At 37.2% G+C, this 21784-nt stretch overlaps 3 protein-coding genes across 8 annotated transcripts in view; 2 read left to right on the forward strand and 1 right to left on the reverse strand.

The window, feature by feature from the left end:
- zdhhc14 (zinc finger DHHC-type palmitoyltransferase 14) overlaps window positions 1–9010 on the forward strand; it is a 22135-nt gene extending 13125 nt beyond the window's left edge. Inside the window, exons 6-9 of one of the 3 annotated variants that reach the window (XM_043219059.1) lie at window positions 21–123; window positions 1229–1338; window positions 4243–4345; window positions 6764–9010. In XM_043219059.1, the coding sequence (XP_043074994.1) occupies window positions 21–123; window positions 1229–1338; window positions 4243–4345; window positions 6764–7180 (733 nt within the window). In that variant the 3' untranslated portion in view covers window positions 7181–9010. The other 2 variants (XM_043219060.1, XM_043219061.1) reach the window with 2 other exon arrangements.
- On the reverse strand, window positions 7637–17431 carry lgals8a (galectin 8a). 4 transcript variants are annotated; one of them, XM_043219066.1, is made up of 11 exons: window positions 17274–17431; window positions 16975–17063; window positions 16370–16461; window positions 16017–16265; window positions 14802–14930; window positions 14092–14142; window positions 13164–13190; window positions 11560–11648; window positions 11295–11460; window positions 10919–10935; window positions 10372–10504 (listed from the first exon to the last, which is right to left on the reverse strand). In XM_043219066.1, exons 2-10 carry the CDS (start codon window positions 17051–17053, stop codon window positions 10930–10932), a joined length of 888 nt encoding a protein of 295 aa, XP_043075001.1. In that variant the 5' UTR covers window positions 17054–17063; window positions 17274–17431; the 3' UTR covers window positions 10372–10504; window positions 10919–10929. The 4 variants fall into 4 exon arrangements, with proteins under 4 accessions (XP_043074998.1, XP_043075000.1, XP_043074999.1 ...); XM_043219063.1 differs by lacking the exon at window positions 10919–10935 and having other exon boundaries at window positions 7637–10504; XM_043219065.1 differs by lacking the exons at window positions 10919–10935; window positions 16370–16461 and having other exon boundaries at window positions 7637–10504; window positions 16017–16227.
- A 218-nt stretch (window positions 17432–17649) lies between these two features.
- Window positions 17650–21784, forward strand: part of galca (galactosylceramidase a) — a 6192-nt gene continuing 2057 nt past the window's right edge. The window contains exons 1-15 of the mRNA XM_043220480.1: window positions 17650–18038; window positions 18126–18194; window positions 18289–18352; window positions 18921–19034; window positions 19129–19268; window positions 19340–19378; window positions 19458–19585; window positions 19685–19840; window positions 19936–20060; window positions 20375–20502; window positions 20602–20691; window positions 20788–20877; window positions 20967–21111; window positions 21195–21375; window positions 21534–21697. Of these exons, the coding sequence (XP_043076415.1) occupies window positions 17826–18038; window positions 18126–18194; window positions 18289–18352; window positions 18921–19034; window positions 19129–19268; window positions 19340–19378; window positions 19458–19585; window positions 19685–19840; window positions 19936–20060; window positions 20375–20502; window positions 20602–20691; window positions 20788–20877; window positions 20967–21111; window positions 21195–21375; window positions 21534–21697 (1846 nt within the window). The 5' untranslated portion in view covers window positions 17650–17825. The remainder of the gene's footprint in view (window positions 18039–18125; window positions 18195–18288; window positions 18353–18920; window positions 19035–19128; window positions 19269–19339; window positions 19379–19457; window positions 19586–19684; window positions 19841–19935; window positions 20061–20374; window positions 20503–20601; window positions 20692–20787; window positions 20878–20966; window positions 21112–21194; window positions 21376–21533; window positions 21698–21784) is intronic.

Consider the following 21784-nt stretch of genomic DNA (forward strand, 5'->3'; position numbering starts at 1 on the left):
ATTTTCCTTGACGATTGTACTGTTCTGGAAGTGGTGGTGTGCTTCTTCTCTGTCTGGTCCATTGTGGGACTGTCAGGATTTCATACCTACCTGATCAGCTCCAATCAGACCACCAACGAAGACGTGAGTACCTCTCTTTCATTATTAGCATTTAACCATTACAATATTCTCTCAATATCCATTAACTAATGAATGTGATGTGATAATTGACAGTGTTTTATAATAACTGTGTACTATGCACACCACCGTGCAAAAGTTTGGGGTCGGAAAGATTGGATAGGTTGCATTTTCTTGATTATTAAATATTATAACAATACATTTTTTTAAAATGTAATTAAAAACAAAGTTTCATTGTGAGCAGATATTAGTGTAGAATTATTCAGAAATCTTTCTTTTGTGCTCAAGAAACGTTTGAAAATGCTGCTTCTGCTGGTTGTTGTTGTTCGGGATTATTTTTGTAGGTTATTATAAAGTCGCAAGATCTGATTTTTCCTTAATAAAGTACTTTTCTGGGGAGGAAAAAATAAAATAAAACACCTCTAACCAGCCCTAAGCTTTTAGATGTGACCCTTTTTTTAAATATCAGTTCTAAATATAGAATATAATTTGCTGTTCATAAATAAATATACAAGAAATAAACAGATAGCTAATTCCATTTTAAAAAGAACAAACAATATGATTAATCATGATATAAATTTAGTACATGCAAATATTTTATTTATATCATTTATATCATATACTAATATATATACTATTTATCTTAAACATAATAAATATACACAGTACACATACTGTACATATACTATGTGAACAAAACTTTTAGATGCAATTTTGACAGCACTAAAAAAATATTTTCATGACCGTTGAGAAATGGTTATGAGCAGTAAATATCCTCAAATCACCCGACCGCAGGTTAATTTTGGACCGTGCGTACAAACTTTATTTAAATTTGTCCCTCTGGGTCTAAGACTCTGAGCCAAGATCAAAAGAAACGCTCAGAAAGAAGACAATTAATGAGCACTTCAAAAGACGGGGTTTGAAGATCGATACGTTTAGAGGTGCTTCTCACCATAACGCCCAGCAGGAAGCGAAATAATAATCAAGCTAAAACTCAGGCCGGTTTATCACTGGGTTTATTAAGGCAGCCTGTCGTCTCTCAGCGTCTCTGATGTTGGCAGCTTGTCCCTCTCAGCTACTGTAGTTCTCAACGGTCACATCACTGTTTCAGATCAAAGGTTCATGGTCATCCAAACGAGGCAAAGGCAACTACAACCCTTACAGCTACGGAAACTTCATCACCAACTGCTGCGCTGCACTGTGTGGACCTCTGCCACCGAGGTGAAGGCAGCAAATTCATACTTTTGTCTTTTTGTGTTTGTCTTATGCTCCACGTCTGTTCACATGCATACTGCCTGTTTAAAAAAAACACTAGCTTCTCTATTCTTTTTGGATACTATTTGTTTTCTTTTTATGTATTATACAGTTAGCAAAGGCAAAACACCTCTATACCTTGCTCTGTTCTGTTTTCTTTTTATTTATTATATAAAAAACCTTTCCGTGCATAAGCTCATTGGGACTTACACTTACGGGTGCTGGTCAGAATTAGAATATCATCAAAAAGTCGATTTATTTCACTAATTCCATTCAAAAAGTGAGACTTGTATATTATATTTATTCAATCATTACACGCAGACTGATGTAGTTCAAATGTTTTTTTTTTTGTTTTTTTTCATTTTTATGATTATAACTGACAACTGATGAAAATCCCAAATTCAGTATCTCAGAAAATTAGTACTTAAGTGCTAAGATTTTTAGAAATCTTGGCCAAATGAAAAGTATGAGCATGTACAGCACTCAATACCTTTTGTCTGAATTACTCCAGCAATGTGGCGTAGCATGAAGTCGATCAGTCTGTGGCACCGCTGAGAGCCCAGGTTGCTCTGATAGTGGCCTTCAGCTCTATTGCATTGTTGGGTCTGGCATATTGCATCTTCTTCTTCACAATACCCCATACATTTTCTATGGAGTTAAGGTCAGGCGAGTTTGCTGGCCAGTTAAGAACAGGGATACCATGGTCCTTAATCCAGGTACTTGTAGCACCTGCACCTGCATCTCCATAAAGCACCTGCATCTCCTAAAACTTGCTGGTATACAGCTGTGTTGACCTTGGACCTCAGAAAACACAGTGGACCGACACCAGCAGATGACATGGCACCCCAAACCATCATTGACTTTGGAAACTTCACACTAGACCTCAAGCAACGTGGATTCTGTGCCTGTCCTCTCTTCCTCCAGACTCTGGGACCCTGATTTCCAAAGGAAATGCAAAACCTAATTTCATCAGAGAACATAACTTTGGACCACTCAGCAGCAGTCCAGTCCTTTTTGTCTTCAGCCCAGGTGAGGCGCTTCTGACCCTGTCTGTCGTTCAAGAGTGGCTTGACTCATGTCTTGCATACGTCTGTGCGTAGTGGTTCTTGACTCCAGCTGCAGTCCGGTCTTGTGAGTCTCCCCCACATTTTTGAATGGGTTTTGTTTCACAATTATCTCCAGGGTGCAGTTATCCCTATTGCTTGTACGCTTTTTTCCCTACCACATCTTTTCCTTCCCTTCGCCTCTCTATGAATGTGCTTGGACACAGAGCTCTGTGAACAGCCAGCCTCTTTTGCAATGACCATTTGTGTTTTGCCCTCCTTGTGCAAGGTGTCAATGGTCGTCTTTCGGACAACGGTCAAGACAGCGGTCTTCCCCGTGATTGTGTAGCCTACAGAACTTAGATTAGAGTGTGGCACCAGGTTTCTTCAGTATCGCACCTTTTCACAATATTTAAATTTTGTGAGATGCTGAATTCGGGGCTTTCATTAGTTGTGATAATCATCAAAATGAAAATGAATAAACATTTGAAATAGATCAGTCTGTGTGTAATGAATGAATATAATATACAAGTTTCACTTTTTGAATCAAATTTAGTGAAATAAATCAACTTTTTGATGATATTCTAATTATATGACCAGCACCTGTATATCATTATATTATATTAATATATTATCGTTAAAATATATCCTGTATATTTTATTGATTTTGATTGCTTCCATTGTCATCATTGGGTAGTCACTTTGGATAAGCATTTGCTAAATAACTTAAATAAATTTTTATTTTTATAAAAAGATAGATTACTGAATGTTTTATGTTGTTATAGATGCTTGCCAGGACTGTACTGATTCTAGGATGTTCTGGATAGCTGCTTTGTGTCTAACTATGTAAAATCTTTTCGACTTAGCTGAGATGTACCTCAAGCTCGTGAATTTTAGTCTAATTAATCACTTACGCCCATGCCGTCCCAAACCCTTAAAATTGTTGAATTGTTTAAAAAAGTCATTATTTTTGTATTCTCATAATTTCATAACGTTATGGTTGAACCACTTGGAGTTTTCTGACCTTGACCGTGTTCATTATCAGAAATAATTCAGGTTTCATTTCAAATATTTTCATTTGTGCTTAAACACAAGATGAACTAAAACCTTATGGGTTTGGATTGATACGAGGATGAGTAAATTATGACAAAATGCCATATGCGCATTTTGACAAAAGTAGCAAGCTATCTTATAAGCGTACATAAAAGTATTCTAAACCTACAGAAAAATCCTCTGTTTTCCCGACAAAGCTTTGTCCTTTGCGTAATCATATCTCCGAATCACAGAATTTAATTGCAGTTCACAGGAAAAGTCTATTTCAAATACGATATTAATCAGCTTCCTCAGAAAATCATTATCCGGGCACGTTATCAGCCAAGAGATCCATGCTGATCTTGTAAAAAGATTGGTGACCTCAGCAGGTTCCTCGCTCATTCATTTAAATAAAAGAGGCAAAAACCAATCGGCATTCTCACTCGGGTAATATCTTAGATAAGCGAAGAACGTTCCTGAATCGTTTCAGATGGTGCGCGAGGAGGCCTGCTGACGTCAAAAGCTGCTCGCACACCCACACAAGAGTTCCGCACGCCATTAATGACTTTCTCACGGAGCCAGGAACACAAAGCAGAAGTGGGCCCAGCATCACTGGCTGCCATCTGCTCTGTGTGTGGGCATGTCGAGCTGGAGGAGGACTCCGTGCACACACACACACACACACACACACACACACACACACACACACACACACACACGGATCCTCTTCTCTCCGCCTCCCTCACCCACGTTCCCTGACTCACAGAATCTATCATCCACTTCTTTCTCTTTGCAGTTTGATTGACAGAAGAGGTTTTGTCCAGCCAGACACTCCTCAACCTGCGGCCCAGACAAACGGCACCGGCGCCTGCCCCTCCAATCAAGTCCAGAGTCACATGGTAAGATGGCCATACTCTGTCCTCTCACAGAGTGTGTGTGTGTGTGTGTTTCCAGTCTGTTGTACTTGAGCCATTATAATGAAGCCGTTTATGTTCAAACCACTTCAAGGTTTCAGCAAAGCTGCAAATGGTGATTTGAAATATATAATCAAGCCCAGAAGTCTGCGATACACAAAAAATCCAGAAATCAGAATTTTGTGTAGAGTGAATGCTACTGTCGGTGAAGGGGGATGCAATAAAAATATATATTCGTTTTTTACATAATGGTAAGATTTTTGAATGTTTTTTTTAAATACTCTCTTTAAATACTCCCTAAAGCAAAAAAATACAGTAAAACTGTAATAATGTGAAATATTGTTAGTAGTGCTAGGCAACGATAAATCGCATACAAAACAAATGTTTTTGTGTAGATAATATATATATGTGTGTGTGTGTGTGTGTGTCTTTATATTAACCACACATGCATGTATATATTTAAGAAAACATACATATAAATACATGCATGTTAATACATTTAAAAAATCTAAATATATATACTGTACATGTGTCTATTTATATATAATAAATATGCATAGTAGACACAATCAATCAATCAATCAATCATTTTTATTTATTCAGCGCTTTTAACAACACAGGTTGCATCAAAGCACATATATATTATGTACACAAAAACCTTTATCTTTGAGGCGATTAATCGCAGGCCATCATTTCACATGATTACAGTTTTACTGTATTTTTAATCAAATAAATCTTGCTTTGGGAAGTATGAAAAAAAAAAAACATTCAAAAAAGTATTTATATATACGCCCATTATATACACACACATATATATATATATATATATATATATATATATATATATATATATATATATATATATATATATATTTAGCAGCCATTACTCCATAAATCCATTCGTGTCACATGATCCTTCAGGCATTATTCTAAGATGCAGATTTTTTTTTCCATTAATTATTGCATTTACTGTCACTTTTAAAGTTTAAGTTAATGCATCCTTGCCGAATTTTTAAAAACAATAATTACTGCCCCCCAAATTTTGAGTGATGTAATAATAGTAATAATAAAAACTTTTTTGTAATTGTTTTGAACACTTTTACTAGTTTTCACATTTTCACTCGGGTTTCCATTATTGGTTGAATCTATTCAGCATAGCACACTGATGTATGTGAAACACCTGTGTTTTTGGCACAGACGTGATCAGTGATGTAATTCTCTCATCCGTCAGACACACATTGACACAGCAGCATTTCTCTGATTGGGAGACGACGTGGGCTGTGTGAACAGATCAGCTCTCATGAATACTGATGCTCACCGTCTGGATTCACTTTCATCAGCTTAAGCCAAACACATCAGCTGCTGATTTGATGCCAATTATTCAGTCCCTTGAGGGATCCAGATGTTTTAAAGTCATGATTGTGTTTTATATATATATATATTTTTTTTTGGTTTGGAATTAATTTCTATAGCATAAATCTTTGTTGCATTTCTTAACATAATGTTTCCATGGAATGATTCACCAGTCCATTGGGTTAGTGGATGAACCTCATGCAAAGTCTAGGTCACATTTTATCCTAATGAACAAATACATGAAGAATGAAATTCTTATTTAATTTTTTTTCTTTAGCTTTCAGTAAAAATAAAACTATTAATGATAATTAAGAACATTTCATATAGAATCTATACTGATAATGGTAATACTTTTATTCATCAAGGGTGAATTAAATTGGTCAAAAGTGGCAGTAAAGACTTTTATTCTATTCTTTTGATCAAGAATAGACATTTGCATATTTGTATTTTATAATATGTCTAAAAAAATTAAAAATATACAAAGAAAATAAATGAATATAATTATTTATACATTTTTAAAGTGTAATACGTCCTCAACATGTTCTTGACAGGTTTGGTGACATTTACGCAGATATTAACATTTTGAACTTCTTTTTCTGTCTTTCTTTATGCTCTTGATCAACATGCTCCCTAAACCTTTATGATCTTAACCTTCTAATAACTTCTTTGTCGTTCCAAACCACTGGAAACCAAAGGCTCCAAAGCAGCAGAAAACCCTACACGCGTGACAGTAATTCAAAATGCTATTTTTGAGCAAATTCATTTGTCACCGTTTAAGGTTTTTAAATAAAACAGATGCCAACATAGACAGGTTGCTTGACGTGACCGGGAACGAAACCGCGCCAGCATCTAAAACGCAACATATGCTGGTGACCAATAATGCCCTCTCGACTGCCAGGTGAAAACTGTAGCAATCGCTGTAGTGTTCGTAACGGTCATCGGCAGTATGGAGCCCTGTGCTGTGTTTTTCTGTACCCTTTAATTCTTCGTTGGGTCTGACTTCCTCCCGGCTTTCCCTTTTCTCTCTTGTCGTTCGTCCTTTCCTCCCAGTGTGCTCAAGACCAGTGCATTCAGAGCACCAAATTCGTTTTGCAGGCCGCCACCAACCCGTTGCTCCACAGCCAGCCCGTCATTCTGGGCGGAGGCGCTCCCCTCCAGGCCAAGACCTCTCTGGGTGGGCCGTGCTCCACTCTGGGCCCCCCTCAGCCCTCGCTGCCCTCCTCTATCCCAGGCCTCAGCTGCGGAGGAGAACTGTTGGCCCTGCGAGACTCTGAGATTCACTGTCATCACCACCTACACCATCAACATTTCATCAGTCCGGAGGAGACGCCCTCCCCGCCCGCAGCCCTGCCCTGCGCCACCCACCTGGGTCACCACGTTCACCCGGCGCAGCTCTTCGACCCCGCCAGCCAAGACTCGCTCCATGAAGACTCTGTGCGGGGTTTGGTCAAGCTGAGTTCAGTGTGAGCTGTTATGAACGCCGTCCTGCTGAACTGGACCACAAGCCATACGGTACTTTACACACATATAACAGCCTCTGCTGGACGTTTCTCATATGTGATGGAGGCAGCTGCCCCGAACAATTTCCAGAGTACCAAGTGAGGACCAAAGCTAGTCTTCCAGCTCTATTATTACTCAACCAAGCTCTCTTTTTTTTTAATGGAAGCTTATTTCCACTACAGAACTTAACTGCGAGCTTTTCTCTCACAGGTCTGACTTTTTCCCTCGTATCTCACAGTTTGGACTTTGACATTTATCAGTTGTGAGAACAGATCTCACAATTCCGAGGTTATTTCTTCTGAATTCTGCATGTGCATGTGGTCAGGTCAGGTATTCGGAGGAATTCTGAGGGGAAAGAAGTCCAAATTGTGAGAAACGGTTCTCAATTCACAATTCTAAGATTAATGTCAGCATTCTGTGGTTAAAAAAAAAAAAAAAAAAAAAAAAAAAAAGTTAGAACTGTAAGATTTGAACTTGTGATTCCTAGAAAAAAAAATAAAAAAATAAATCAAATTTGTAAAGTTGCAATTGTAGAAAAAAAAAATCTGAATTGTGAGATGTCCAAGTTTATAATTCAATTTATAATTAAAAATCTGAATTGTTAGAAATTTGTAATTCTGAATTCTAAATTAGAATTACGAAATATGAACTCGCAATTCTAAAGATCAAAAGTCATTAATTGAATAATTTTTTTCTGTGGGAGAAATAAGCTTCCATCTCTGTGGAGCACAACAGTAGCCACCCACTTTTACGTTCAAGTATTTTTCCCGTTCAGTTTTTTTATTGAGATTTCATAAAGTTCTTCAATGCGGAAATCAAAGCCTTAAACTAAACAAACCAGCTCTGATATGAATCATTATAAATTCAGGCTTCAGAAAAAATATAAAGAGGGCATGAGCTGCTCGTCCCATGAAGCATTGTGAACGACGCAATCAAAATAAGGAATTACGGTTCAATACGAAACAATATATCTGAACTGCATTACAAAATATTGTGACTCCCTCATTCACGGTGCTGCATTGCAGTGGTCGATTGTTGCTGAGCTCTTTTGCAGTGATTTATGTTTCCATAGTAACAATGAGTCCTCTGATTGGTTTCTTTCTAGTTAAGATTATGGTGTAAGGGAATTCAGCTATTAAAAATACCTTTTAAAAAAAGACCTTGAAATCACAGACTTATGGTTTTTACAGCAGCACATATCATCTCTTAAAGTTCAAAAGCCTCTTAAAAGGTTTACGTGCTATTGGGGTTAAAATTCAATTAGTCTACGGAGAAAGTAAATGGGATTTTTTACTTATGAAAGCTGACTGTTGTGCTCTAGAAGTGGGCTTCGCGGTTTTCTTTGCTGTCAGTCAGCCAATAAGCGGGATCATTTCTTATGGACAGTGTTCCTGTGTGATCTGTTCATTTGTGGTCCTCCAGTAGTATTACCTGAGCTGGTGATATGGCATAGAATCACTTCAGTGTTCGTCTGTTTGTACAGCCTGTGATTCAGACTCTCACTAACTCATCTGTCCCGAAGTCTGATATGTTTGGTCATACAGTGATAGAGACAGACAACTTTAACGCGACGTCACTGCCTTTATCTCTCTCTGGGGTTATGTCGATGATATTAGTGGTATTATCTATGATAATTATGCTTTGGTTATATATTTGGTTATATATTGCATCAAATTTAAACCAGGTGCCAACACATTACGGTCATGTGATTATGTGCCAAAAAGCAGTTTACTGGTTTTAAGCTACAAAAGTGAAATATTGTGGATGTTAATAAATTCACAACTTTTAAAAAAAAAAGTGATTGTCTTTGTTTACATGTCTCATTAAAATGTATACATACATATACACATACATACATATAATGTACAAAACAACCATAATTACTAGACAATGCAAAAGATATATATTACATTTTTATTATTATTTTTATAATATTGCTTAACTTTAATGCATTGAACAACAGATGTCAGAGAAACAAAACACATTTTTAATTAAATATATTATATATGCACACACACACACACATATATTTCACAAATTACCAGATAATTCTTAAAACTTCTAGTAGTAAAAAGCGACTGAGGCTGCTGGAATGTTGCATAGTTCTGTTGCTAACAATAAATATAAACCACAAATAAAAAGTGCTTGTCTTTAGTTCTGGAACCTAGTGGTTACATGATTATTGATAATTTATAAGGCCATCATGCCAAGTCGAATGCATTAGTGCAAGGCTTGCATTAGCAAATAATTTTCTTCATCTAATGTAAAAATTACACCTCTTGCAGAAAGGAAACTCAACTTCAATTATCATACTCGTGATTGAGACGGTTAATGGATGGGTGTTTTTCAGACCTGTTTTTGCCCTAACAGTGTAAAATTTAAAGCTGCAATCTGTAATTTTCCAAATGCCTGGAATTAGATTGGAATGATTCGGAAAACAAATGGCTAGACAGACAGTAAAATTACTGTCGCACAACCATTAACATCCTGCCAGATGGTATTTTTTTCCGTCCATCTGTTATATTCGGGGTCTGCAACCTTTTTTGACCCATTGCAACCACGTTTAGAAGAAGTCATGAAATCAACTCGTTGTCATTCAGGATCAAGTTTAAATCATCTCCTCAACTAATAGTCAACAAATGGGGTTTATCTTAGTCATGGGTAACTCCACACCAAGAACCTCATTTATACAATGTGTATAAGATCCGATTTGATCGTAGTTCCACTCATATTCACAAAAACTGTCTTTGATGTGGAAAAGTGCTCAGCGACACGTCACTTTTTATTGTCGGAGTGTTGCAGGTTTTTGAAAATGTAAGCTGTTCTTGCAGTTCGCTGCTCTGAATTATGATGATTGGGAATATTTTAGGTGTTAAGGATATTAATTAGCAAACCATTCATTTGCATTCAAGATCATTTGCGATTCATAGATTTCACTTCTAAAAGAGAGCCATCTGGGCGCACGTTCATTCTATGAATCATACATACATATCAGAAAAATTTTAAAATAAGATCAAATTTTGATGGTTTCTGCGCAACATTTTATAAATGAGGCCCCTGGTCTAGCATTTTAGACCAAATTCAAATTATAATTTGAGGAAATGGAGGAAATGCAGGAATGGTCATCAAGCTGGGAGGCGCTCACCACATCTTCACATCCATGAGCTCTAGATCTCCCAAGATCTCGATCACATCCACGCAATGCAGATCCTGCACGCGGTGCTTGTAATTAAGCTGGTGGAAGCCATTTACCGCCACTTTATACTCCTGAGCCTCACATAGGATGATCATCTGCCACGGAAAACATGAGGTCGGAGGTCACAGGTCAGAGCAGATACCACTCAAAAACACAGCAAGAATGAATAAAATGCACACGCTGCATTAACTGATAAAGTATTTAACCCAATCACGGCCTCTATCCTGCATTTTAGAGAAGTACACATGAATCTGCATTTGTAAGCATTATTTGAAATATTTCCAAGTGAGATAAAAGGTTCAGTTTTAAACGATATTTTTGAATAATGTAATAAATGTTAGGTTTAATTAACTAATCTAAATCAGAAAAAATGCTAAGTAAATATAACATTGCTGTAAAATGCATCTCCATTAACTAATTAATAATTTACAGTAAAAAAAAAATGCTTAAAATAATAATATATGAATATATGTGTTTTATTTGATTTTTTTACTTCACCATTTACTCACCCTCAAGTTGTTCAAACCTGTACAAGTTAAAAACAGAAGATGATATTCTGAAGAATGCTGGTAACCACATATATGCTAGTCCCCACTGACTTCCATATGGAAAAAAATACTATGGAAGCCAATGCAGACCAGAAACCTTTGGGTTTTTATATTGTTGAGTGAACTATTGTCTTAACTGTCTTATTTCCTAGGCAGTTAATGTCACGTCAGCTAACAAAGTCACTTCAGAGGTTCAGAGTGTTACATTATGCCCAATGGCTTCTCTTTGGAATAATGCAAATTTAATGAACCACCAATGTGAATTACAAAAACAAATTGTCATGTTGTCTTCATGTCGATAAATGATCTCATTTAGTGAGAAAACAAGGTATTTTACCTCAAAGTATTGCCCGGGCGAAAGGGGAAAGCTGGGGAGGGAGGTCTCCTGAACCCCCCAACAACCAGACAGGAAAGAGTTTCTAATGAAGGAACCCGTTTTGAAACGAGGGTTTAGGTGAAAAGCAATGTCCTCCGAGTTACTGATGCGCAGGTTTACAGCGAAACTGTGGGGATAAAGGAAGATATTAAAATACATAAGTACATGATTATATGTATTATATCGATTTTTTTAAGCGATATTCACGGTTGTTTTCTTCTCATACCTCTCTGGGGAACCAGAGATCTGCCCCTTCACCATAATGGAATCTCCTGGACTCAATCCTTTCGAAAGCTTGCTCTTAAATGGAAGACACTGGAGTGAAAAAGAAACACATCTGACAATGGTTTCAAACTCAGCACGACAAAGACAACAACCACAATAATAATTCCCAGCTATGGTATTGCTATGCAGTCATTTAAGGCTGGAATACACTACACCTCTTTTAAACTCAGAACAGATTTTACCACTAGGCATCCGAAGCTCGCCGACTTTGTAAATAGTTACAAAGAAAATCTGGGCATTGCACACTAAATGACTGAGGATCACACACACCGTTCATTTTGGGAAAGATTTGAAAAGTCTGTTAACAAAAATGTTGTTACTTGAAGATGCATGAAAAAAATGACAACAATGTTTCTTGCTCTAAAATGCAATCAAAATATCAAACATGAATCCTCCAACTGGATGGAATCATAGGCTGAAGCTTAAAAAAAAAAACTAATGTGAATCTGTGCCAATCATACACAATGTAATTTTCTGTGAAATCTGTCAAGCCCCAACTGCCTAAAATTTGCATTGATTAATCCAGATGGCAACTCGGAGCAAAAGTCTGAGAGCGAGTTGAGAGGTGTATTCCAGCATCGAGGTGTACCGAATGCATTGCGATACAGTCTGACTGTCAAGGTGTTGCTAAGCCAGGTGTTAGGGTGTTATAGGTGCTTCCCGGGGCATTGTTAGCTGGTTGTTAGAGTTATCAGCTAAGGATTTTATGATAAGTGAAGAAATACAGTGAAACACTTTAGCCATCAATCCACACTTGTATGTAACAAGATGAAGATTTGCTGTTATGCATAACACATTACGTTATATTCATTTAGTTAATGACAATGGAAGCAATCAAAATGAACAAAAGAGCAATGAAGTGCTATAACAAGTCTCGTTTAGCCTAATGCGGTACGCGTACCAAGGTTTTGTTTTTTCCGTTATATATAATAAATAAAAAGAAAACAAAAATTGTTCGTATTGTTTTGCAAAACACTTTTGCTGCTATTGAAGTTGGAGATGGGTGAAAATGGGGGCAGGTTTGGTGGTATGGGTAGGTTTAAGGGTGTAAAGAATGGGTCAACGGTGTAATTATAAATGTAATTAGAGAAATTAATTACATATAGGTATTTTTAAATATACATGTAAAAAACATGCATGTACACAATAAGTGCATTATTTTTAAATTCATAATTTGATACTAGTACATAGCAGTTAAGGCCATTTAATATAACGTGAGAGCCAAAATGTTTATTTTTAGGTGCACTAATTGCTTGTTTGAAGTATCACTTCTAATTAATAAACAACAAATACATGCTTTATTTAGCAAAACAGCAAGACGTCTTGTACTCTCTAATCAGTAAGCTTGCTATAAAGGCCTGATTCAAGGAACGTAGTGACCAAATAAAACCAATGTCCTGGTTTCTGTCCAGACTGTGAGGCCCCCCTTTTAATTTTTCTGAAATGTAATTATCCAGTATTATCCAAGTAATGCAACTGCTGTCACATGTGAAAAATTACACGTGTTTGCCCTTTTGGAAATTGTTCAGTCTAACATGTACTCACCATATCACCTGACTCCGACATGACTGACTATTGGATGAAAGAGGAGGGAATGTTATAATTGAACAGCTTCAGCTAAACTGTCTATTCTAATGCAAAATATAGATACACATCAGTTCACTAACAATATAGACAGAGAGACAGAGCGAGAGAGAGAGAGAGAGACAGAGCGAGAGAGAGAGAGAGAGACAGAGCGAGAGACAGAGCGAGAGACAGAGCGAGAGACAGAGCGAGAGAGAGAGAGAGAGAGAGAGAGAGAGAGAGAGAGAGACAGAGAGAGAGACAGAGAGAGAGACAGAGAGAGAGACAGAGCGAGAGAGAGAGACAGAGCGAGAGAGAGAGACAGAGCGAGAGACAGAGCGAGAGAGAGAGACAGAGCGAGAGACAGAGCGAGAGAGAGAGACAGAGCGAGAGACAGAGCGAGAGACAGAGCGAGAGACAGAGCGAGAGACAGAGCGAGAGACAGAGCGAGAGACAGAGCGAGAGACAGAGCGAGAGACAGAGCGAGAGACAGAGCGAGAGACAGAGCGAGAGACAGAGCGAGAGACAGAGCGAGAGACAGAGCGAGAGACAGAGCGAGAGACAGAGAGCATACCATATACAGCAAAAAAACCCAAAGTTATATTAACGTTTCCACAATAACAGTTTTCAACATTGATAAAAATAAGAAAGGTTTCTTGAATACTGAATCAGTATTTCTGAAGGACCATGTGACACTGAAGACTGGAGTAGTGATGCTGAAATGTAGCTTCGCTATCACAGGAATAAACTGTAATAATTCAACTGTATTTTAAATGTATTTTGATCAAATCATGGTGAGAATAAGCAACTTCTTTTAAAAACATTACAAAATCTTACTGTCCTCAAACCTTTGAACAATACTGTGCATATAGAGAACTTAGAAAAAAGCTCAATCAGAACAGTCACTTACATGAGGCTCTGATCTTTTGCTTGCAACTGCATTTGAAGGCGTTATAGAGCTCTAAAAAAAAAAAAAAATCAAATGGACACGTTTTGGTCACACAAAATGCAGTCCCAGTCACAACATAACAAATAACAAACAGCAAACATACTGGGCTGCGTTTCCCAAAAGCATCGTAAGCCTAAGTTGATCATAGCTCCATTGCTTTTAATGGGTCTACAATGTACTTAAAGGAAAATTCTGTCATCGTTTACTCGAGCAGCTCCAAACCTGAATTAATGTCTTCGTTCTGCTAACACAAAGATATTTTAAAGAAAGTTTGCAGCCAGGCTGTTTTGGGTCACCATTGACTATTATTTCCCTACTACAGAATCAATAACCCATAACAGCCTGGTTACATCTCTTCCTTTGTGTTCAGCAGAACGAAGACATTAGTTAAATGATAAATGATTACAGATTTTTCATTTTGGGGTGAATTATTCATTTAAGCTTACAATGCTTTTGGGAAACTCAGCCCTGATCGTGTACTATATACCTCTGACCTGTAAAGCAATTGATCTACTACTATTCTCTACATGTACCATTCCTATATTGACGGTATTTAAACATATTTGTCAGTCCCGTTCAAGTTTCAGTTTTTCAGGCTACGTTTTACATTTAAAGGCAAATCCGAAATAGTTCTTAAAATGTGTTTAAAGTTGAAATAGATGCACAGTTACCTTGCTCGCTGAACTGGGAATAAACCCAATGGCTTGAATCTGAACTTTTCCTGATACAGCCATGGTATCCACCTTCTTGAGCTCTATCCTGTGCCTGTACTCCAGCAGGTGAGAACCATTTACCGCCACCTGGAGGGAGAAAAACAACGTACATCTTACGCAGTATAACAACAAGAAGGAACTTGGAGGATGGACAGAAGTGTGTGTAATTTCTGCACTAATCAGTATCACAAAACAGATTTGTAAAGATATAAAGGTATATAAAAGATACATATGCTCATATTATTTCCAACACCAATTTCTTTTGTAAGAATGCAAAGTTATGTGAGCAAATTTTTCATTATTGTTGCGATTTATATATTTATATATATATATATATATTTATATATATATATATATATATATATATATATATATATATATATATATATATATATATATATATATATATATATATATATATATATATATATAAATACAAATTCTGACTTTTCTCAAAATTGTGAGAAATAAATTAGAACTGCATGCTATAAACTCATAATTGCAAGTTAAAAAGTCAGATTTGTGCTATATAACCCTTGAAATTCTGAGAAAAAAGTTTTTTTTTTTTTTTTTTTTTTATTACTCATTTGTGAGTAATGAAGTCAGAATTCCAAGATATAAATTATAAACTCGCAAACTAATATATATATGATGCAGTTCTAACTTGCAATTGCTAGTTTATATTACAATTCTGAGAAAAAAAAAAGTCAGAATTGTAGGTAGAAAGTAACCTATGTTTGTTTTTTTTTATTCAGTGGTGCAAACGGCTTCCAGACAAAAGCAGCGTATTTCAAATGCATTATTTTACCTGCAAAAAAAAAAAAATCATATTGGTATAGAGATCCATTTATGTTCTTTAGTTATTTTTTTGCTTCCTCCCCTGACTGCAGCTGCCTACTCTCTTCTACATTCAAGGCAAGGCATGTGGCACCTCAAACAAGTCAACAATTTTTTATCTACAGAGCCTCTTGTGTTTTTTTCACTTTTGGAGGCAGCCCGCTCGCTGCATATTAAGCAGAAATGATTTCAACACCCAAAAATGACACACTTCACCTTTAAAGCGTAAGGTCACTTGCACTGTATTATTTTAAGCCAGAGAATGGGATTAAAGTTGACATCATATGGCAATGGAGAGAGATGCCAATAAACAAGAGCCAAAATGTTGTTTATAACCTTGAACAAATCTTTCTGGACGAGTATGATGATCTCAAAGGTAGCTCCGTGTCTGAAGGGCATCAAGTAGTGGATCTCCTCTTTCCCCCAGCGCTCCGTCTGCAGGGTGTTACAGACAATGTATGGAGACCGCTTGAAGCGAGGATTGAAATGAAAGGCCACGTCTGCCCGAGGCTTCGTGCTGCTCCCGCAGGTCAGATCAACCTGAAATCTACGAGATATTTCACTGTTTATCACTGTCCGGACTCGCTGTGGACAAATTCAAATGTGATATAAATACATAGCAGAGTGTTTCTCCTATTTAAGCTAACTAACAAACTTATTGGTATTGTTTTTGTTTAAAGGTTGCTAACCATTTTTGTCATGCCGTTGTTATTTTTTACTTTTACGATGCCTTTTAAAAAGCCTTTAAAGCAGTTTTGTGTGTCCCTTGTCCATGAATGATCTAAACAAAATATGAAAAAATGTATTCATTAAAATAAACATATTAATTGTCTATATGTAAGGTACATAAAATGTTAGCCATCAATTACGCAAAGAAAACATTTTATTCTAAAAGTGTTTAAATGTTAGCAAACGGGACCAAACAAACAAACAAACAAAAACAATGTGAATATATAGAATTTGAGATGGACATGTTCCAAATAATAATAAAAAAGACATATCTGGTGATGCATTTATGTATGCCAAACCTGCTCATAAAAAAGTGCTTCTATCATCTTTTGATTATATTAATATAATATTTCCTTATTGAGTAATGTCTGCTGTTGAGTATTATTTATGTAAGGCTAAAATTGGCTTATTATTGAAATGGTACAACGCGTATTTATACAGATTTCAAATGATTTAGGAAATTTAAAAAATGGACTCTTATGTCTGGTTTTATGGTCCAGGGGCACATTTAAGATGGGTAGAATGATTCCAGTATGAAACCAAATGAAAGCTTTTAATCGCTCACCTGTCTGAATCACTGGGAACACTGCCCTGAATGAGCACCATCTCTCCGGGTTGAAGTCCTCCCAGGATGGTACCAGCATAAGGAACCGTCTACAGGCAGAAATTAAAATCATAAGACGCACATCGACTCAGTTTGCTCTGCTCTCTTGGTCTACAGGACATCATCACATTTTACGCTTACATTCCTTCAAAATGGAAAAAGTAATAACAGATAAACAGACAAAGTCTAACTTAAAACATAAGTCAAGGCAACAGAAGCATTGACCCATTAGCAAAAAGTGTAAGTACAATAAATCTTACTGGATTCATTATTGTTTGTTTCGGGTTTGCGACAGACATATTAACGATGCTGTAAAGAAAGTCTTTATATACTGTTATTGCGAGTTAATCACCAGCTTAAGAAAAAAATATGAACGCTTTCAGCGCTTTCACTTCCGCATGTTAGAATGACGCATTCGGTAACCAATTAGTGCGCTACGTGACGGCGACGCGTTAGTGACCAATCAAATTCGACATGATCGCGGCGCGTTCGGTGGTCGTGACGCGTTCATTGACCAATCATTTGCGTTTTGAGAGTAACTAGAGGCGGTTTCAAGGTGACACTACGGCCAATCAGAGCGCCATATGTTTTGCTGACCTATCAGGGCTTTATTTGTACAGTGACGTTGTGTACCGCTGGAGCACAAATTGGAAATACGATGAATAAGTAAAACAAATTAAATGTTTATGCACGCTTGCATGCGTAGTTATTAAATTAATGATATCTGTTCTTACACCTTGCGTGTTTGAAGAAAAGAGGTTTTTTTTTATAGTGAGATAAATATGTATCTATATGTATAAGTATCGGAGCACATGACACGGAAGCATCTGCGCATTATAAACATCCTCATGATAAACTTCAACTCATCAGTAGTTCATACAAACACCCGTCTAAACATGCTAACATACAGTCTGCTGTTCACGATCTCCTGCTTACTCGGGTGTACTGCTGAGTTTTATTTGTTAGATGATCGGATCGGATTAGGGAGAGAATTTGATGGAATAGGTGGATTAAGCGGAGGGGGAGTAAGTTATGTTCACTTTTTTTTTATGTTCACTCTTGTCAAAAGTTGTGTCTGTGGTCGCGGGTGACTAACTGGCTTTTGTTCACAGGCCACTTCACGACTTCTTGTGAATTATGAAGAGCCGTATCGGACTCGTATTTTGGATTTCTTGTTCAAGGTATTGGGTTAAATGATTCGGCTTTTAATTATGCATTAGTTATGAATTGTAATGCATGTGAATGTTGTTGTAATGCGGGTTTGGTTTCATTCAGCCTAACTTTGGAGCTTCATTGCACATACTAAAAGTAGAAATGGGAGGCGATGCTCAAACCACAGGTAATGTCTATCTTTGTCTCTCTTTCTGTGCTGTGTCTGTCTTCGTGCATTCAAGAATGCATAAAAATGCAATTAATACAGTCAGTTCACCACTTCTGTGATGAGCGTGTTTTTGAATTAAGAATAATTAATTCATATTGGAGCATAAAGTTTATATACATGCATGTATAATTCTTTTTAAAAGAGAGATTTAATCAAAATAAAGATATGCGTGAAAAGATTGCATAATACTTCATAGAAAGCAGAAGTAGTTCACTGTTTATTAAAAGAAAAAACAACTTTTCTCTGAATCATAGTCACATGGTGCGAGTCATGCTGACACACACACAAACACACAAACACACACACACACACACAGAGGGAACAGGAAAAGATAGTATGGGAGATATTATATATTAAAATATTAACAGAAAAATCCAAACATAATGTAAAAGTTAAGATTATAAACATTTTAGACTTAGACTGTTGTGACCAGCGTCAGTAATCTGTTTCCCAGAAACAAAATCTATCTGCTTTATGTTTGGGTTACTACAGGTAACTAAAGGTTATTTACTTGTCTGTTTGACAGATGGCACAGAACCCTCTCATATGCGCAGTAAGGATGAAGGCAATTTTTTCCGTGGATATGAGTGGTGGCTTATGAAAGAAGCCAAGAAGAGAAATCCAAACATCAAGCTGATTGGTAATCACTCCATTTGCTTTTTATACGTCGAAAGACAGAAATAATATATGAGGATGACAAATATTCGACGTGATTCAAATGTTTTATTTTGAAGGTCTTCCCTGGGCATTTCCGGGATGGGTTGGAGAAGGGACCCAATGGCCTTACTTCTTCCCAAATGTTACTTCCGACTATGTAGTTACATGGATCAGTGGAGCAAAGCAGCATCATAACCTTGACATTGATTATATTGGGGTATGTATGGACTAGCTAACGGTGCAAGCAATTATGCTGTTTTATTTTATTTGAACTTCTTTTTTTTTCAGATATGGAACGAAAGAAAATATGATCCAGTATACATTAAGGTAAAAAAAAGCATAATTCTGTAACCTTCGTTGGTCAACGAAGATGTCAATAAGATGTATCTGTCTGTCATTTACCTAGGTGCTCAGAGATACTTTGGACAGAGCTGGTTATACAAATATCGGCATCATTGCTGCAGACGGAGACTGGTCCATTGCAGCTGCCATGCTGAAGGATCCATATCTGAATGATGCTGTTGAAGTGATAGGGTGAGCAGTTTGCTTTCTTTGCCCATAAAACCTATATAATTGTCGACCCAGCTGAACCATTAAGTGCAAACTACAGTTAAGAGTTCAAAGTCTTTACAGTGTCCACTACCCAGGCACCAAAACGGTGATGGAAGCTCTGTTAACAGAGAAGAAGCTTTGGTCCTCTGAAGATTACAGCACCTTCAATGACGACATCGGTGCCGGATGCTGGGCTCGCATCTTAAACCAGAACTACGTGAACGGCAGAATGACCTCGTAAGTCGTTTACAGACAGACACCTCTACGGTCACTTTTTCTGCAATATACATCCATATTGTAATGTGCTCAGAGTTAGGATTGCTTTGTTTTAGGACTATATCCTGGAATTTGATAGCAAGTTACTATGAGAATCTGTCCTTTGGTGGAGATGGGCTGATGACAGCTGATGAGCCTTGGAGTGGACACTATGTAGTGGAATCTCCAATATGGATGTCTGGTAACATGCTTCTAACAGTTCAACCAGTTTTGGTAATAGTGTAGATGCAGTATTAATTGAGCAGATTTCTTAGCATTTTAAAGGAATAGTTCACCCAAAAATTCTGTCCCTGTTTGCTCACCCTCATGTCATTCCAAATATATCAGACTTTTATTTGTCTTCAAAACACAAATGAAGAAGAAATTTAAAGTGTATGCTTGACGGGTGAAGAAATCTCAACGGCTAGCATGTTGGAATGAGAATAGTTGTTATAGCCAATGAGTGAATGCAAGTTATTTCACGAGTTTTGATAAATTGCATTTCTTTTTCCTTAGCGCACACTACTCAGTTTACACAACCAGGCTGGTTTTATCTGCAGACTGTAGGGAATCTCACCTATGGAGGTAGTTATGTGGCTTTAACGGACCGTAAAGGGAACCTCACAATTGTTATCGAAACCATGGTGGGTGCTTAGTTATTTTCTTGTCTTGTGAATGTCACAAGTTTTGGTAAATCATTGATTTTGATCTGCATGAACGCTCCTTCCTTTCTATTTTTATAGACACACAATCACTCTCAATGCATTCGACCTCCTCTACCGCACTTTGACGTCTTTCCTCAGATAGCTACATTTCAGCTCAAAGGTTCTTTTGTAAGCGCCATTCTGTCTGTACATTACATTTCTATCCGTTTATTTCTTAACCTTAAGGCTTAATATAATATTGCGCGTACTTTAAACTTTTGTTAGGCACATCTCACGGACCTTCAAGTGTGGTACTCCAAATTGGATTTTGAGACCAAAAACGATACACTGTTTCAGAGGGGCAGTCCTATAAAGGTATATTTCATTTAGTTCACCACATATTTCATGGCTGTACACACTGTGGATTGAATAAGCAGTAAAAGAACTTTCATGTGTCCAAACAGGTCTATAATGGTTTATTCACTTTAAAACTAAATGTTGATGAGGTTTACACAATCACAACAGTCCACACTGGACAAAAAGGCACTTACCCAGAGCCCCCCAAATCTCAGCCGTTTCCAAAGAACTACTCTGACGACTTCACTATAGGTAATGGATATTAGTGTCAACAGGAAACTGTCGGAAGCGCCAAATGAACTGATGTTCATAACAGCATTTCTTTTCGTTCTTAGATAACCCTCCATTCTCAGAGGCCCCATATTTTGCAGATCAAACTGGGGTTTTTGAGTACTTCAGAAATAGCAAAGATAATGGCTCGCACGCCTTTACCTTACGGCAGGTGGTCACCGAACGACCAGTGACCTGGGCTAGAGATGCCGACCAGACCATCAGCATCATAGGGGACCACAGCTGGTATGTTTTTTTTTCTTATTATTCTGATATTTCCTGAGCCAGCAATACATGGGAGAACGTACATTTTGCAGAGATGTTTTAATCAATACTGCAGTAATACAGTAAATGACATTCACATTTAATTGCATGTAAACAAAATTCACTACTTGGCAAACTAGGACAGACCTCAATGTATCCTGTGACGTCCTAATTGAAACTCCCATCTCTGGAGGTGTGTTCCTGGCGGCCCGGGTTGATCAAGGTGGAGAATCCGTCAGAGAAGCAAAGGGTGTCTTTTATTGGATTTATGCAAATGGAACCTATAAAGTGACAAATGATATAGGTAACCATTTCTATTTCTTTGATAACAGTTTGTTCTTAAAACATTCACTTGCCTGTCAATGTGGATACAACAGAAGCTTAAAAATAA

Source organism: Puntigrus tetrazona, chromosome 20 (assembly GCF_018831695.1).
Source record: "Puntigrus tetrazona isolate hp1 chromosome 20, ASM1883169v1, whole genome shotgun sequence".
Lineage (NCBI taxonomy): Eukaryota > Metazoa > Chordata > Actinopteri > Cypriniformes > Cyprinidae > Puntigrus > Puntigrus tetrazona.

Excerpts from the sequence above, each read along its gene's own strand:
- lgals8a (XM_043219063.1), bottom strand. The coding sequence starts at position 17,053 with ATGCTGGTACCATCCTGGGAGGACTTCAACCCGGAGAGATGGTGCTCA. Across the intron at positions 16,462-16,974 it reads GTTCCCAGTGATTCAGACAG|ATCATTCATGGACAAGGGAC; the intron begins GTGAGCGATTAA and ends TATTTTGTTTAG. Across the intron at positions 11,649-13,163 it reads TGTCGGAGTCAGGTGATATG|TGTCTTCCATTTAAGAGCAA; the intron begins GTGAGTACATGT and ends TTTTCACTCCAG.